At 49.4% G+C, this 18714-nt stretch overlaps 1 protein-coding gene across 1 annotated transcript in view; it reads left to right on the forward strand.

Annotated features, from left to right (window-relative positions):
* Nucleotides 1-18714, forward strand: part of LOC119957949 (estrogen-related receptor gamma-like) — a 51331-nt gene that overhangs the window by 14803 nt on the left and 17814 nt on the right. Inside the window, 6 exon segments of the mRNA XM_038786171.1 lie at nt 3097-3211; nt 7271-7383; nt 8536-8609; nt 8612-8671; nt 8673-8700; nt 15823-16092. Of these exon segments, the coding sequence (XP_038642099.1) occupies nt 3097-3211; nt 7271-7383; nt 8536-8609; nt 8612-8671; nt 8673-8700; nt 15823-16092 (660 nt within the window).

The following is an 18714-nucleotide window of genomic DNA, read 5'->3' on the forward strand; positions in this document are numbered from 1 at the left end:
ATGGTGGGGGGTGGATATAATGCGACATGAATCCAAGATCCCGGTTGTAAAGATTTGATTACCCGCAAATGCTCGCATTCCAAACATTGTCTGGCATCTTTGACTTATATAAATGTTTCTGGAACATACCCCTCCATTCACCTGAGGAAGTAGCAGTGCTCCGAAAGCTAGTGTTTGAAATAAACATGTTGGACTTTAACCTGGTGTTGTAAGACTTCTTACTGTGCTCACCCCAGTCCAACGCCAGCATCTCCACATCATGGCTTATTTCTCCAGGTCTGACATTTCAGCATTAGCTTCGAATGAGACTGGTGATGGACAGGAATCTGTAATGAGTAACACTGATTGGGAAAAACCTTGTAACCTGATTCTTGCAAACTGATTGAGAATCTTTTAGTAGCTATAAACATCAAAAGATTGAACACAGCAATTCATAAATGTTCCCAGTACCAGAAAGAAACCTTTTATCAATTGTGTACATGTACAGGATACCCACAGTCTGATAGTCAGAGGTGAGAGTGAGATGGACTGAAACAAGATGAGAGACAGACAGAAGCACAGTTACTACCTCTTGACGATAATCAAATGTCACACGTCCATTCAGTGAAGGCACAAAGTAAAGTGACTGAACCAAAGGCAGGAAGATTTGTGAAAAGATTTGAAAAGTTTGTCTTAAGGAATTGCTTAAAGTAACAATGGGTGGTGAGGGGTTTAGTAAAGGAATTCAAGATTGGGACCACCAAAGCAGCCATTTGATTGGCTCCCCATTCACCACCAGCAGAATGAGAGAGCGGAGGCAGAGTGTACAACCTGCAAAATGGATTTCAGCAACTCACCAAAGCTCTTCCTGTCGCACCTTCCAATGACCTCTACCACCCGAAAGGACAGGGCAGCAGATGCCTGGGACCCCACTACCTGGAGGTTCCCCTCCAAGTCACTCACCACCCTGACTTGGAAATATATTGGCAGTTCCTTCACTGTCGCTGGGGCAACATCCAGGAACTCCCTCCCTACGGCACAGTGGGTGTACCTACACTACATGGACTGCAGTGGTTCAAGATAGCAACTCACCACCACCTTCTCAAAGGGCAATTAGGGATGGACAATAATGCTGGCCCCAGCCAGTGGACACCCACATCCCAGGGAATAATTAAAATAAAACTTAAAAAACAATGAAAGGTCGAGTTCACAGGGGTCAGAGTCAAAGAAACTCTGGGAGTCTGAGGGAGGAAAAACTTAATGTGAAAGACAAAATGAGATTCAAAGACAGACAATGTGCAGTCTCTGTGAGGGGTCTATGTGAGGGTTTGTGAGAGGGTCTAGGCAAGGATTTGTGTGATGGTCTGTGTGAGGGGTCTATGTGAGGGTTTGTGTGAGGCTCCATGTGAGGGTTTGGGGTGAGGGTCTATGCGAGGGTTTGTGGTGAGGGTCTATAAGACCATTAGGCATAGGAACAGAATTAGGCCACTTGGCCCATTGAGTCTGCTCCGCCGTTCAAATCATGGCTGATATTTTCTCATCCCCATTCTCCTTCCTCCTTCCCAAATTAATCCCTGATCCCCCTATTAATCAAAAACCTATCCATCTCTGTCTTAAGACACTGAGTGATTTGACCTTCTGCGGCAATGAGCTCCACAGATTCACCACCCTTTGGCTGAAGAAATTCCTCCTCATCTCAGTTTGAAAGGATCGTCCCTTTAGTCTGAGATGGTGTCCTCTGCTTCTAGCTTTTCCTACAAGTGGAAATATTCCACGTCCACTCTATCCAGGCCACGCAGTATCCTGTAAGTATCAATAAGATCACCCCTCATCCTTCTAAACTCCAACGAGTACAGACCCAGAGTCCTCAACTGTTCCTCATTCGATAAGTTCTTCATTCCAGGGATCATTCTTGTGAACCTCCTCTGGACCCTTTCTAAGGCCAGCACATCCTTCCTTAGATACGGGCCCAAACTGCTCCAAATGGGGTCTGACCAGAGCCTTATCCAGCCTCAGAAGTACATCCCTGGTCTTGTATTCTAGCCCTCTCGACATGAAAGCTACCATTGCATTTGCCTTCCTAACTGCCGACTGAACGTTAACCTTAAGAGAATCGTGAACAAGGATCCCCAAGTCCCTTTGTGTTTCTGATTTCCGAAGCATTTCCCCATTTAGAAAATAGTCTATGCCTCCATTCCTCCTTCCAAAGTGCATAACCTCACACTTTTCACATTGTATTCCATCTGCCATTTCTTTGCTCACTCTCCTAGCCTGTCCAAGTCCTTCTGCAGCTCCCTTGCTTCCTCAATACTACCTGTCCCTCTACAGATCTTTGTATCATCTGCAAACTTAGCAACAGTGCCTTCAGTACCTTCTTCCAGATCATTACTGTATGTTGTGAAAAGTTGTGATCCCGCCACAGACCCCTGAGACACACCACTAGTCACCGGCTGCCATCCTGAAAAAGACCCGTTTATCCCCACTCTCTGCCTTCTGCCAGTCAGCCAATCATCTATCTATGCCAGGATCTTACCCTGAACACCACGGGCTCTTAACTTATTTAAACAGTCTCCTTTGTGGCACCTTGTCAAAGGCCTTCTGGAAATCTAAATACATCATGTCCATTGGTTCTCTTTTGTCTAACTTTATTGTTACTCCTCAAAGAACTCAAACAGATTTGTCAGACATGTCCTCCCTTGATGAAGCCGTGCTGGCTCAGTACTATTTATCATAAACTTCCAAGTACTCCGCAATCTCATCTTTAATAATGGACTCTAAAATCTTACCAACGACCGAAGTCAGGCTAAACGGCCGAGAATTTACCATCTGTCTCCCGCCCTTCTTAATTATGAGAGGGTTTGTGTGAGGGTCCATGTGAGAGTTTGTATGAGGGTTTATGTGAGGGTCTATATGTGGGGCTATGTGAGGGTTTGTGTGAGGGTTTGTGTGAGGGTCTATATGTGGGTCTATGTGAGGGTTTGTATGAGGGGTTGTGTGAGGGTCTATATGTGGGGCTATGTGAAGGTTTGTGTGAGGGTTTGTGTGAGGGTCTACGTGAGGGTCTGTATGACAGTCGAGATGAGATGCTGTAATTTCTAATCATATCTTTTCCTGCAGGTAACATCGACTACAGCTGCCCTGCCAGGAATGATTGTGAAATAACCAAACGCAGACGCAAATCCTGCCAATCCTGTCGCTTCATGAAATGTCTGAAAGTTGGAATGATGAAAGAGGTAAATTAATATTTTATTCAATAGTCTTGCTCTGCACTGTACACAAAAGGACATACGGTAACTCACACATCAGCTGTGCAAGAGTCCCTGTCCCCACCCCCACACACACTCTGTAAATGAAGGTTTTAGGAGCAGCGAGAAAGTTGCTCAGGTGCATTGTGCTCTGCGTATTTGGTAAATGGGATGTAATGAACATGTGTGTTCCCGAGAAGCTGATTGCTGGTTGGCAGAGGCCCGGCGAGACGAGCAGCTAATTGATTTAGCATCGGTGCAGAGTGCGCTGGTCACCTCTTTTCCTGAAGGCACTGATCTCACATAATTGAATTTGTATTTTCTCAGTGTAACTTGCCCAGCTCCCCCTCTGCTCTCCTCAGTTTAACTCACCTCAGCCTGACACAGCGAGGTAACACTATCCAATACCTGGCCTTGTAAAAGACTCTCATCAGAAGACCCACAGTCTCACTATCTTGGGTCTACATGTGAAGAAAATCCCTTTGGTAAAATACATGGCAACATTGGTACTCATAACGCCTGGTATCCCAGGGTTAGTACGGACAGAGCCTGGTACCCAGGGTTAGTACGCGTAGCGCCTGGTATCCCAGGGTTGATGTACACAGAGCCTGATATCGCAGGGTTGGTACAGACAGAGCCTGGTATTGCAGGGTTAGTACGGACAGAGCCTGGTACCCAGGGTTAGTACGGACAGAGCCTGGTACCCAGGGTTAGTACGCGTAGCGCCTGTTTATCGCAGGGTTAGTATGGACAGAGCCTGGTATCCCAGGGTTAGTACACGTAGCGCCTGGTATCCCAGGGTTAGTACGGACAGAGCCTGGTATCCCAGGGTTAGTACACGTAGCGCCTGATATCCCAGGGTTAGTACGGACAGAGCCTGGTAGCCCAGGGTTAGTACGCGTAGCACCTGTTATCGCAGGGTTAGTACGGACAGAGCCTGGTATCCCAGGGTTAGTACGCATCGCGCCTGTTATCGCAGGGTTGGTGTACACAAAGCCTGATATCGCAGGGTTGGTATGGACAGAGCCTGGTATCCCAGGATCGGTGTACACAAAGCCTGGTATAACCAGGAGAGATGAGAGTGACTGCCCCTTGACATCAATACCTTGTTTGACTGAGTGTGGCCTCATGGAATCCAATGAATGGAAATATGAATGAAATCGGGGAGAACTCTCAGCTGGGTTCGAGTCATACATTGCACTGAGGAAGATATTTGTGTTTCTTGGCCAATCCTCTCAATCCCAATATGTAACTGAAAGGAGTTCCTTAGGGTCATGGCCTCGTCCCAACCATCTTCAACTGCTCCGCCAATGTTCCCTCTATCATAAGGACAGGAGTGATGATGATCCCAATGATTGCACGATGCTTTGCATCATTCATGATTCCTCAAGATACTAAAATAATGCGTGCCCATATGTACAACCGTGCACAACATTCTGACTTGGCTGATGAGCGGCAAATGACATTTGTGCCATACACGTGCCAGGCAATGACCATCTCCAACAAGAGAAAACCCGACCATCCCCCAATGACACAAAATGCCTCTGCCGATACTGAACTTCGCAACATCCCACCCTCCTCATAACATTCTGGGGGTTACCATTGACTATGATTTTATCACTGTCAGTCCACAGTGAGGGGTGGTGGATATATCAGAGTGTTAAAGTGAGGGGTATGGGATATATCAGGGGTTACAGTGAGGGGGTGGGGTATATCAGAGTGTTACAGTGAGGGGTGTGGGGTATATCAGAGTGTTACAGTGAGGGGTGTGGGATTTATCAGTGTGTTACAGTGAGGGGTGTGGGGTATATCAGTGTTACAGTGAGGGGTGTGGGGTATATCAGAGTGTTAAAGTGAGGGGTATGAGATATATCAGTGTTACAGTGAGGGGTGTTGGGTACATCAGAGTGTTACAGTGAGGGGTGTGGGATTTATCAGAGTGTTACAGTGAGGGGTGTGGGGTATATCAGTGTTACCGTGAGGGGTGTGGGATTTATCAGTGTGTTACAGTGAGGGGTGTGGGGTATATCAGTGTTACAGTGAGGGGTGTGGGGTATATCAGAGTGTTACAGTGAGGGGTGTGGGGTATATCAGAGTGTTACAGTGAGGGGTGTTGGTTAGATCAGAGTGTTACAAGTGAGGGGTATGGGGATATATCAGTGTTACAGTGAGTGGTGTTGGGTACATCAGAGTGTTACAGTGAGGGGTGTGGGGTATATCAGTGTTACAGTGAGGGGTTGTGGGATATATCAGAGTGTTACAGTGAGGGGTTTGGGGTATATCAGAGTGTTACAGTGAGGGGTGTGAGATTTATCAGTGTTACAGTGAGGGGTGTGGGGTATATCAGAGTGTTACAGTGAGGGGTGTGGGATATATCAGTGTGTTACAGTGAGGGGTGTGGGGGTATATCAGAGTGTTACAGTGAGGGGTGTGGGATATAACAGGATGACACTGTGAGTGGTGTGGGATATATCAGAGTGTTACAGTGAGGGGTGTGGGATATATCAGAGTGTTTACAGTGAGGGGTGTGTGGGGTATATCAGTGTTACAGTGAGGGGTGTGGGTACATCAGAGTGTTACAGTGAGGGGTGTGAGATATATCAGTGTTACAGTGAGTGGTGTGGGGTATATCAGAGTGTTACAGTGAGGGTGTGGGATATATCAGAGTGTTACAGTGAGGGGTGTGGGGTATATCAGTGTTACAGTGAGGGGTGTGGGATATATCAGAGTGTTACAGTGAGGGGTGTGGGATATATCAGAGTGTTACAGTGAGGGGTGTGGGTATATCCGTGTGTTACAGTAAGGGGCGTGGGATATTACAGAGTGTTAAAATGAGGGGTGTGGGATATATCAGAGTGTTACAGTGAGGGGTGTGGGGGTATATCAGAGTGTTACAGTGAGGGGTATGGGATATATCAGTGTTACAGTGAGTGGTGTGGGGTATATCAGAGTGGTTACAGTGAGGGGTGTGGGGGTATATCAGTGTTACAGTGAAGGGGTGTGGGATATATCAGAGTGTTACAGTGAGGGGTGTGGGATATATCAGAGTTTTACAGTGAGGGTGTGGGATATATCAGAGTGTTACAGTGAGGGGTGTGGGATATATCAGAGTGTTACAGTGAGGGGTGTAGGGTATATCAGTGTTACAGTGAGGGGTATGGGATATATCAGTGTTACAGTGAGGGGTGTGGGATTATATCAGAGTGTTACAGTGAGGGGTGTGGGTATAGCAGAAATGTTGCAGTGAGGGGTGTGGGATATATCAGAGTGTTACAGTGAGGAGTGTGGGATATATCAGAGTGTTACAGTGAGGGGTGTGGGCTATATCAGAGTGTTACAGTGAGGGGTGTGGGGGTATATTAGGGTACTACAGTGAGGGGTGTGGGATATATCAGAGTGTCACAGTGAGGGGTGTGGGGTATATCAGAGTGTTACAGTGAGTGGTGTGGGGTATATCAGACGTGTTACAGTGAGGGGTGTGGGTATATCAGAGTGTTTACAGCGAGGGGTGTGGGATATATCAGAGTGTTACAGTGAGGGGTGTGGGGTATATCAGGGTACTACAGTGAGGGGTGTGGGTATAGCAGAATGTTACAGTGAGGAGTGTGGATATATCAGAGTGTTACAGTTGAGGGGTGTGGGGTATATCAGGGTACTACAGTGAGGGGTGTGGGATATATCAGAGTGGTCACAGTGAGGGGTGTGGGATTATATCAGAGTGTTACAGTGAGTGGTGTGGGTATATCAGAGTGTTTACAGTGAGGGGTGTGGGGTATATCAGAGTGTTACAGTGAGGGGTTGTGGGGTATATCAGTGTTACAGTGAGGGTGTGGGGTATATCAGAGTGTTACAGTGAGGAGTTAAATGTCAAATTTCACCCAAAATGTCCCATGATGTCATGTACAGAAATTTGTGTTGTTAACGTCTGGGTGTTTCTCCTTAATCAATGGTTCAGTTATTGTTGCTGATGTTGTTAAACTGACTTTACAGTATTGGGATCTTGCTTTGCATTCAGTGGCTGCAGTAACAGTTGTTTTCGTGCCTCCAGGTGTACGTCTGGACCGTGTGAGGGGTGGTCGACAGAAGTATAAGCGACGGTTTGACGAAGCAGGTGTTGGATATGCCAGCTCACAGTGCTGCCAAGTCAGCAAAAAAACAGGTAGAGATCAACGCTCCAAATTCCTCCCGCTTTTACTGAGCCCGTTTGTGAACTGATTCGTGAGAACTCTCTCTGTCAGCAATGTGCAAGGACAGGAATCGCTGCTTTCCCCAAAAGTGTGGAGTGGAATTGGGGTCAAAGTTTGAATTATGTCGTTTTCTGCTGAACATTCTTTGAATTTTACAAACATCACATTATGGGCAGCACGGTAGCATTGTGGATAGCCAATCGCTTCACAGCTCCAGGGTCCCAGGTTCGATTCCGGCTTGGGTCACTGTCTGTGCGGAGTCTGCACATCCTCCCCGTGTGTGCGTGGGTTTCCTCCGGGTGCTCCGGTTTCCTCCACAGTCCAAAGATGTGGCAGGTTAGGTGATTGGCCGTGATAATTGCCCTTAGTGACCAAAATTGCCTTTAGTGTTGGGTGGGTTACTGGTTATGGAGATGGGGTGGAGGTGTTAGCCTTGGGTGGGGTGCTCTTTCCTGGAGCCGGTGCCGGCTCGGTGGGCCGAGTGGCCTCCTTCTGCACTGTAAATTCTATGAAATTTCTATGAAATCACAACAGGAGGCCATTCAGCCTTCATCTCTGTGCTGGTTGTTTTTTGGAGCACTCCAAACTAATCTCACTGCACAGCTCTCGCCTTCTGGATCTCTACTTTGTTCAACTTCACACATTTGTTGAATTTTCCCATGAAGAAGCAATCACTCCCTCCGCTCCAACAACCCTCTGGTCAAAAATAATTGCATAAAGGAAGCTGAATTAATGCATCTGGGCAAATTGTTCACTTACGAGGAGACAATGGGTCAGGAGCGAAGAGAGATCAGATGGGCCATGGGGTGATGGGGTGAGAGAGGGTCTGCAGATTGTGAGAGACGTAGCCGGGTGAGGTTCAGGTGGTGCTGAGGGTCAAAGGGCAAATTAAAGTCCGAGAACGCTGAGGGTCAAGGGCAAGCGAAGGTTGGAGGGCAGTGAGGGTCGGAGGGCAGTAAAGGTCAGAGGGAGTTGAGCGCTGGAGGGAAATGAAGGTCAAAGGGCAATGAGGGTAATCCCACAGACTATGAGCTTTAATTGGCAGCTGATGGACCAATAGACATCCATCAATCAGAGCCACTGGGGAGTCAGCTCATCATTTCAAAACTTTAACTTTGTTCCAGGGAATCAGATTGTCTCCCATCTCCTGTTGGTGGAACCAGACAAGATCTTCGCGATGGCTGATCCGACCACTAGCCTGACACTGATGACAAAGTCCTCACAACACTCTGTGACCTGGCCGATAGAGAACTGGTCGTGTCTCATTAGCTGGGCTAAACATATCCCAGGTACCAATAACCGCGTGTCTGTGCGTGTGTGTGTCTGTGCGTGTGTGTGTCTGTGCGTGTGGGTGTCTGTGCGTGTGTGTGTCTGTGCGTGTGTGTGTCTGTGCGGTGTGTGTCTGTGCGTGGGTGTGTCTGTGCGTGTGTGTGTCTGTGCGTGTGTGTGTCTGTGCGTGTGTGTGTCTGTGCGTGTGTGTGTCTGTGCGTGTGTGTGTCTGTGCTGCGTGTGTGTCTGTGCGTGCGTGTGTGTCTGTGCGTGCGTGTGTGTCTGTGCGTGCGTGTGTGTCTGTGCGTGCGTGTGTGTCTGTGCGTGCGTGTGTGTCTGAGCGTGCGTGTGTGTCTGAGAGTGTGTGTGTGTCTGAGTGTGTGTGTGGTGTCTGAGCGTGTGTGTGTGTCTGAGCGTGTGTGTGTGTCTGAGCGTGTGTGTGTGTCTGAGCGTGTGTGTTGGTGTGTGTGTCTGAGCGTGTGTGTGTGTGTCTGAGCGTGTGTGTGTGTGTGTCTGAGCGTGTGTGTGTGTCTGAGCGTGCGTGTCTGAGTGTGCGTGTCTGTATGAGCGAGTGTGGGGGGGGGTGAGTGTGTGTGCCTGAGTGTGTGTTGGGGTGTGAGTGTGTGGGTGTTGTGTGTGTCTGTGTGTGTGGGGTGTGAGTGTCTGAGTGTGTGTGTGCATACGAGCGAATGTGAATGTGTGAACGCAGAAGGATGTAATAAGCCTGCGTGAGTGAGTCGGTGTCGGTGTTGTTCTCAACGTGACTGTTCTGATTCAGAATTACAGAATTGTGATGGAGGCTATTTGGCCCGTCGTGTTTCCACCGGCTCTCAAAAGATCGTTGTTACTGAGCCCCATTCAGCTGCCTTTCCCCCCATTCCTCTGTAAATTGTTTCTATTCAAGTAAACAGCTAAAGCCTCAATTGAACCGCCCCCCACCCCGGGCTGGATTCTCCGCCCTACCCCCACCCTGAGCTGGATTCTCCGCCCTGCCCCACCCTGAGCTGGATTCTCCGCCCTGCCCCCACCACATTTCCAGACCCGAAACATTCATTGTATGAAAAAATCTCACATCGTGGTAGCTCAGTGGTTAGCACTGCTGTCTCACAGCACCAGGGACCCGGGTCGGCACAGTGGTTAGCACTGCTGTCTCACAGCACCAGGGACTCGGGCTGAATTCCGAACTTTGGTGACTCTGTGTGGAGTCTGCACGTTCTCCCCGTGTCTGTGTGGGTTTCCTTCGGGGTGCTCCGGTTTCCTCCCACAGTCAATGGTTGCACAGGTTCGGTGAGTGCCTAGGCTAAATTGTCCTTCGTGTCCAAAGATGCATAGGTTGGGTGGGGTTATAGGGATAGGGCAGGGGAGTGGACCTAGGTAGGGGCTCTTCAGAGGGTCAGTGCAGACTCGATGGGCCGAATGGCCTCCTTCTGCACTGTCGGCATTCTATGATTCTATGTTAGTGTGTGTGTGTGTGTTTCTCTGTGGTGTGTGAGAATGATGTAAATGTAGTTTCATCTGACTGTGGTGTTGCAGAGGGAATTAAACAAAGTGATAAGTCAGATTGTGAAATGTATCAATCACCCCCCCCCAACTCACCAATAAATGATTACCATCGTAAGAATGTTTTTCTACAGTCACTGCACCATTATTGAAGAAATGTTGGGAATCCATTCAAACCCTGGGGTGCTGGGAGAGCGGGAATTGGAATTAGTATAAGAGGCTTTTGTTGATGTGTTTTTGGGTGTGAGTTTGGAGGTGAATAAGATATCGATAGGATGAATAGGAGGGAACATTCTCCTTGGTGGAGGGGTCAATAACCAGGGACATAGCTTTAAGGTCAGGGGCAGGAAGGGTGTGAGGGTGCTGGGAATCTGGAACGTGCTGCCTGAATGGGCTGTGCAGGCGGGAACTCTCACAACACTTAAAAGTATTTAGTGAAGCGGTTGAAATACCACCACAGGCAAGGCTACGGATAGAGTGCTGGAAAATGGGATTGGAGGAGATAGGTGCTTGGTGGCTGTCACGGACACGCTGGCTGAGGGCTCTGTGCTGTAAAACTGTAATCACTCCATGATCTGTGTATTATAATAATAAAAATAATCTTATTACTGTCACAAGTAGACTTACATTAACACTGCAATGACATTACAGCTAGGTCAGCATTTACTGCCTTTCCCCATTGTCAGTACGAAGGTGATGGATAATCACCTTCTTGAACTGCTGCAGGTGCAGCCCCAGTGATGTTAGGGAGGGAGTTCCAGGGTTATGATCTTGTAACAGTGAAGGAATAACAAGTCAGGATGGTGAGTGGGTAGGATGGAAATTTGCAGGGGGTGGGGTTCCCATGTATCTGCTGCCCTTGTCCTTCTAAGTGGTAGAAGTTGCAGGTTTGGAAGGTGCTGTCGAAGGAGCCTTGGTGAGTTCCTGCTGTGCATCGTGTCGATGGTACACACGGCTGCCACTGAGCATCGGTGGTGGAAAGAGTGAATGTTTAGGTGGTGGATGGAGAACCAATCAAGTGGGCTGTTTTGTCTTGTATGGACGTATATCCCCTCCCTGCACCCCCTCACCCCAGTCTCTGATTATTTGCAGCTTTTTGTTACTGAATCATCAGACCTGGATTTACCCAAACCCTAACCGTTTCTAATCTGGGTATTTGGTTTCTCCAAACTTTTACCTGGGCTTCCAAACACATAATAAAATGGTTTGTATGTCTAATGAAAATAGTTCTTTGGACGTCTGACAGAAATAAATAAAAGTGGAAGTGCCCCACTGTGAAAATTAATTAATTGTATAAATTGAAGGCTGTGACAAGTGATCACAAGACATAAGACATAGGAGCAGAATTAGGCCACTCGGCCCATCGAGTCTGCTCCGTCATTCACTCATGGCTGATATTTTTCCTCATCCCCATTCTCCTGCCTTCTCCCCATAACCCCTGATCCCCTTATTAATCAAGAACCTATCTATCTCTGTTTTAAAGACACTCAGTGATTTGGCCCCCACAGCCTTCTGCGGCAAAGAGTTAATTTATCATCTGTAAATTTAGCAGCAGTGTCTTCAGTCCCTTCTTCCAGATCATTAATGTATTTTCATTAAATTTGATCGATTCATTTCTAGCAGTTGTTTGGGATCAAATCCAGTGATCGCCGGAGAGATGCAGATCCTTACCTTGTCCCAATTTTCGCTTGATTCCTAATCCCAGATTCAGTCAGCTATTCAATATTGGGGTATCTCAGCCTAAACCCATTCCTGCCGAAGATAGAGGTCCACTTGAACAGTCACACTCACAGCCCCTCACACTCACAGCCCCTCACACTCACAGCCCCTCACACTCACAGACCCTCACACTCACAGCCCCTCACACTCACAGCCCCTCACACTCACAACCCCTCACACTCACAGCCCCTCACACTCACAGCCCCTCACACTCACAGCCCCTCACACTCACAGCCCCTCACACTCACAGCCCCTCACACTCACAGCCCCTCACACTCACAGCCCCTCACACTCACAGACCCTCACACTCACAGACCCTCACACTCACAGACCCTCACACTCACAGACCCTCACACTCACAGACCCTCACACTCACAGCCCCTCACACTCACAGCCCCTCACACTCACAGCCCTCACACTCACAGCCCCTCACACTCACAGCCCCTCACACTCACAGCCCCTCACACTCACAGACCCTCACACTCACAGACCCTCACACTCACAGACCCTCACACTCACAGACCCTCACACTCACAGACCCTCACACTCACAGCCCCTCACACTCACAGCCCCTCACACTCACAGCCCCTCACACTCACAGCCCTCACACTCACAGCCCCTCACACTCACAGCCCCTCACACTCACAGCCCCTCACACTCACAGCCCCTCACACTCACACTCACAGACCCTCACACTCACACTCACAGACCCTCACACTCACAGACCCTCACACTCACAGACCCTCACACTCACAGACCCTCACACTCACAGACCCTCACACTCACAGACCCTCACACTCACAGACCCTCACACTCGCAGACCCTCACACTCACAGACACTCACACTCGCAGACCCTCACACTCGCAGACCCTCACACTCACAGACACTCACACTCACAGACCCTCACACACTCACAGACCCTCACACACTCACAGACCCTCACACACTCACAGACCCTCACACTCACAGACCCTCACACTCACAGACCCTCACACTCACAGACCCTCAGAGTCACACTCTCAGTCCCTCAAACTCACACTCACAGACCCTCACACTCACAGACCCTCAGAGTCACACTCACAGTCCCTCAAACTCACACTCACAGGTCCTTACACTCACACTTACACACACACACTCTCTCATAACCATTTGCACACACTCAGATACACATGTACATTCGCACTCTCACACAAACTATTCACAATCATCTGCATGCTCACAAACATTTGCCCACAACATATCCCATCTCACAAAACAAACAGGGTTTGCTGTGATTTGATTTATATTGGTTGATTCAAATGAATATATTCAGATTGTCTGAACAATTGGACTGACACTCTCACTGTGTATAATCTCCAAACAATGAATTAGCAAGCTATTCAGACAGGGGGGAATCACACCCATAGGGTAACTTTAGTTTAGACCCGTTTTAACACCCTGTCCCATTCTGACTTCAATTGGTTATAAAACTAGGGGGAGTGTGAGATGGGAGACGGACTCGGACCCTTTCGGTTCCAGAAGGAGACACTGGACCAGATGCAGGAATCCTGGTGAATTTTCTTCTCTGTAACACTGACCTGCAGTGTGTTTGTGAGTGTGAGAGTGTGAGAATATGCAGAAGGCCATTGTGAGTGTGAATGCGTGTGTGTTTGTGTGTGTAGCACTGTGTGTGTGTGTAGCACTGTGTGTGTGTGTGTGACATAGTGTGTGTTTGTGTGTGGGTGTGACATAGTGTGTGTTTGTGTGTGTGTGTGACATAGTGTGTGTGACATAGTGTGTGTGTGTGTCGCACTGTGTGTGTGTGACATAGTGTGTGTTTGTGTGTGGGTGTGACATAGTGTGTGTTTGTGTGTGTGTGACATAGTGTGTGTTTGTGTGTGTGTGTATCACTGTTTGAGTATGTTTGTGAGTGTTTGGCACTGTGTAAGTGTTTCTGAGTGTGGGTATGTGTGTGACACTGTCAGTGAGTGCATACTGGCACTGAGCGTATTTCTGAGTGTGTTTGTAAGTGTGTGTGAGACACTGAGTATGTTTGCGTATGTAACAATGTGTGTGTTTGTGAATGTGTGTATACGTGTATGTCACTGAGTGTCTGTAAGTCTGAGTACAGTATATTTGTGTGTGTGAGAGAAACACTATTGGAGCATGTGTGTGTGTGACACTTGGTGAGTGTGTTTCTAAGTGTGTGTGTGTGTGGCATTGTGTGAGTATATTTGTGTATGTGTGTGAGAGAGACACACTGGGTGAGTGTGGTTGTGAGCGTTTGCCTGTGCGAGTATTTGCGTGGATTCACACATTGAGTGCAGAGAGATTAAAGCTTTGACTTCAGAAACATTAATGCCTGTGAAGGACCTTTACTCCCTGACATAGTTTGACACTTCTGGCCTCCTTCTTATTGATCTGCTGATTACTATCTGTTAATTAATGTTTTCTGAACCCTGTTTGTATTAATCAGCTAAAAAAAATGAAAATAAGAGTCACTTGGGACCCAGAGACAGAAGTATCGTCCAGATAGAAATCACCAATAACAAGTAATGAAAGTGATCCGCATCATTGAATATCCTCCGTCCAGCCCTGTAGCTAGAAGCTGCAGTGAAAGCTGTCGTCTAGAGGTCAGTTTGATTTGAATGCAGTTGGCTGTGTCTTCTGCTCCGCAACAGCGGCAAAATGCTGAATCTGCATTTTGATCCTGCCCTTTGTGTTTTTCAGCTTCTCCATATTAGATGATGAAAGTTAGTCAGGTTCTTGTGATGCCTCCCCACTCTCCCTCTGCCCCTCCCCACTCTCCCTCTGCCCCTCCCCACTCTCCCTCTGCCCCTCCCCACTCTCCCTCTGCCTCCGCACTCTCCCTCTGCCCCTCCCCACTCTCCCTCTGCCCCTCTGCCCCTCCCCACTCTCCCTCTGCCTCCGCACTCTCCCTCTGCCCCTCCCCACTCTCCCTCTGCCCCTCCCCACTCTCCCTCTGCCCCTCCCCACTCTCCCTCTGCCCCTCCCCACTCTCCCTCTGCCTCTCCCCACTCTCCCTCTGCCTCCGCACTCTCCCTCTGCCCCTCCCCGCTCTCCCTCTGCCCCTCCCCACTCTCCCTCTGCCCCTCTCACTCTCCCTCTGCCCCTCTCACTCTCCCTCTGCCCCTCTCACTCTCCCTCTGCCCCTCTCACTCTCCCTCTGCCCCTCTCACTCTCCCTCTGCCCCTCTCACTCTCCCTCTGCCCCTCTCACTCTCCCTCTGCCCCTCCCCACTCTCCCTCTGCCCCTCCCCACTCTCCCTCTGCCCCTCCCCACTCTCCCTCTGCCCCTCCCCACTCTCCCTCTGCCTTTCACGCTCATTCCAACCATCCTCGTTCCCACCTTAATCTTTCCCCACCCCTGCCTTCACCCACATTTATCTGGGTCTGACTGGACCCTTCCCAAACTCCGTGCATCTTTCCCATCTCCACTCTTTGACCCCCATGCTCCTCAGCTTCCTTCTTACCCATACACATTTACTAACACCTGTCCATTCCTGTCTCCCCCATCCATAGACCCACACTTACCCCCCCCCCCCCACCCCCCCCAGCTCATTCTGAATGTCCCCGCTCCCCCACAGACTCCACATTGCTCCGTCAGACAGATCACCAATTTGGGATACACGTGCTGTTTCCTGGAATGTGACAGGAAACAGGATAAATAAGGAATTTGAGACGAGGTGATTTTTTTTCTGAATACTAGTCAATTAAGGAGGACAGAGCCAGAGATGGGACAAGTTACAGGTCAGAGTAAAACATGATTTCAGCACAATGTTGGGTAGGGAGGATGCAGCACAGGGCAGTTCACCCTCAGGTAAGGATCGATAGGTTGTTGATGGGAGCAGACTCTCCTGAGGTGGCAGCATCTATGCGCAGTAAACCTATCTGCCAATCTTGCATTTGCCTCAATCTGCCAGGTTTCTCCACACTGTCACTGGGCGATCAGATGGGACTCCTGCAAAGTGCATGGATGGAGGTGTTGATCCTGGGTGTAGTGTTCCGATCGCTCCCATATGATGAAGGATTGGTCTATGCAGATGATTTAATCATGGAACGGGAACAATGTCGGACGGTTGGATTACTTGACCTCTACTGCACACTCCTTCAACTGATCGCCAAATACCGGAAGCTTCAACTTGACAAGGAAGAGTTTGTGACACTGAAAGCCATGGCCTTGGCTAACTCAGGTACAAATCCTCGTTCATCACCTCCCAATCCCAGCCTATTCTGTGGGCAATGGTAGCATTGCGGTTAAATTGCTGGATTAATAATCGAGAAGTCTGGGCCAACGATCTGGAGACATGAGTTCAAATCCCAACATGACAGCTACAGAATTTAAATTAAATTAATTAAATAAATCTAGAATTTAAAGCTACTATCAGTAATCGTGATCACAGATTCTTGTGAAATCCCATCCTGTTCACTAACATCCTTTTGGACAGGAAATTGGTCATTCACACCTGACCTACATGTAACTCTAGATCCTCAGCAATGCCATTATAAGATCATAACAAACAGGAGCAGAAGTCGGTTATTCGGCCCATCCAACCTGCTCTGTCATATCCTAAAATGGTGGCCGACTGATCTGACTGTGAACTGAACTCCATATTCCTGTCTGCCCCCATGTCAGATCAGAAATATGCCTCACTCAGCCCTGAATCTATTCACTGCCCCAGACTCCACTGGCCATTGGGGATTGGATTGCCAAGAAAGACTGACACCCTCTGAGAGACGGAATTCCTCCTCGAGGAGTGACACCATGGTTAGCACTGCTGCCTCAGCACCAGGGACCCAGGAGGCACAGTGATTAGCATGAGACACCGCCAGGTGAAATGGCAGCACCCCACCCCCCCCCCTCCGATCTGACTCCCAGATAATAAAATAATCACTTTTCTGTAAATTCAATTTGTACCCTGAAAACGTCCCAAATTTCTGAAGCGACCCCATTGTACTACCCCCCCACCCCCCAACATCCCCCACACCCCGAAGAGTACGGCTCCGAAATATACAGCAACAATTCATCTGCATCAAAGGACACACTGGGCGGGATTCACCGGCTGCCGACGCCGAAATCGAATTCGGCGATCGGCCGGAGAATCCCCGTTCACGACCGAATCGGGGGTGGCGCTACTTTCGCGATGCTACGCCCCCTCCAAAGCTGCATACTCGGAAAGTGCGGCACGCACCGTATTGACGGCCTCAGGACATTGCCTGAGGTCCCCCCCCCCCCACCGCGATGCCCCATCCCCAGCTGGCCGAGTTCACGGTGTCGGTCACGTGTGCTATCATCTGTCAGGAACTTGGTGTTGCGGCTGCGGACTCAGCCAGCGCCACCACAGTCGGGGGAGGGCTGATCCACGGGCAGGGAGGATTTTGTCAAGGGCTGGGGGCACTGTGAGGGGTGGTCCGGGGTGCACGAGCCAGCCAAAGGGGGGGGGGGTACTATTTCACAGGCTGGGTCCGTGAGCGGCCGGCTTCATGTTGCACGGCATAGCCGCTGCAGACCACCGCCGTGCGAAGGCGCGGCCACAACCTGGCAATATCGGCAGCTGGAACCCGGTGCTATACGCTGCCTTGATGCTAGCGCCCAGCCACATGGAGGATCGGTGGCCGTTTTACGCCATTCTTTCTGTCGTAAAATGCTACCGTTCCCAAGTCAGCGTGGGGGACATAGCCTCAAAATCACAGAATCCAGTCCCCTATGTTTCCCTCCACCTCCCTCACCATCATATTCCACAACCCCAAGCTCATCAAGGTCAAGGTGCAATAACCAAGGTGCAAACAGAAAGGGGGACAGGGGGCATCCCTGCCTCGTACCCCGGAGCAATGCAAAATACCCTGAGTTCATACTATTTGTGCACGCTCGCCAACCTTAATGCCAGCACATTTGCCGGCATTCAGCAGAGATATGAGCCTGTACAACCCACACCCCACTGAATCCTTGTCCTTCTTTAGCAACAGCGAGATGGAAGCCCAACCCATTGTTTGTAGCAAGTCACCCCTAACCATCGTGTCCTCAAACATTCCCATCATCAACGGCACCAGCTTATCCTTAAATATTTTATAAAATTTGACTGGAAACCCATCGGGCCTTGCCGTCTTCTCTGCCTACATCCTCCCAATCGCCACCTTCACCCCCTCCTCCCTCACCGGCTCCTCCAATTCTGACCGCTCCTCCTTCCCCAACCTCGGGCACTCAAACCCTCCCTGAAGCTCCCTCACCTCCCTCTCCTCCTACAGTGGCTCCGACCGATACAGATCCCAATAGAACTCAAACACCAACTCCCCCGTCCTATCCCGCACCCAAACTATCTCCCTCGCAACCGCCTCCCTCTGGAGCTGACCTTCTCCCCATATACATAGACAGCTCCCCTTGCATTTCTCAACTGACCCACTGCTTTCCCTGTGGACAATAGGTCAAACCTCGCCTGCAACTCTTTCCTCTTTGGCAGGAGACCCGGGTCCGGGTCCCCGATGTACCTCCCATCTACCACAAAAATCTCGTCTATCAGTTAATGCCGTTCCTCCCTCTTCTCTCTATCCACCTGAGCTTTAATTGAGATCACCTCCCCTGTGCAATTAAGCCCCACCTGCTCCTCAATCACCTTCCCAATATGGTTACAGAAGCTCCGCTCCACTAATAACCACATCCACTGCCTACTCTGGGCTCTGGGATGCCCCTTCTCTAATACCTCATCCATCCAATGCAGAACGTGATCCAAGATCACAATTGCCGAGTACTCCGACCTCTTAACCCCAGCCAACAGTGCCTTGCCCACCCCTAAAAAGTCAACCATCGAATAAACCTT

The sequence above is a fragment of the Scyliorhinus canicula genome, chromosome 27, assembly GCF_902713615.1.
Source record: "Scyliorhinus canicula chromosome 27, sScyCan1.1, whole genome shotgun sequence".
Lineage (NCBI taxonomy): Eukaryota > Metazoa > Chordata > Chondrichthyes > Carcharhiniformes > Scyliorhinidae > Scyliorhinus > Scyliorhinus canicula.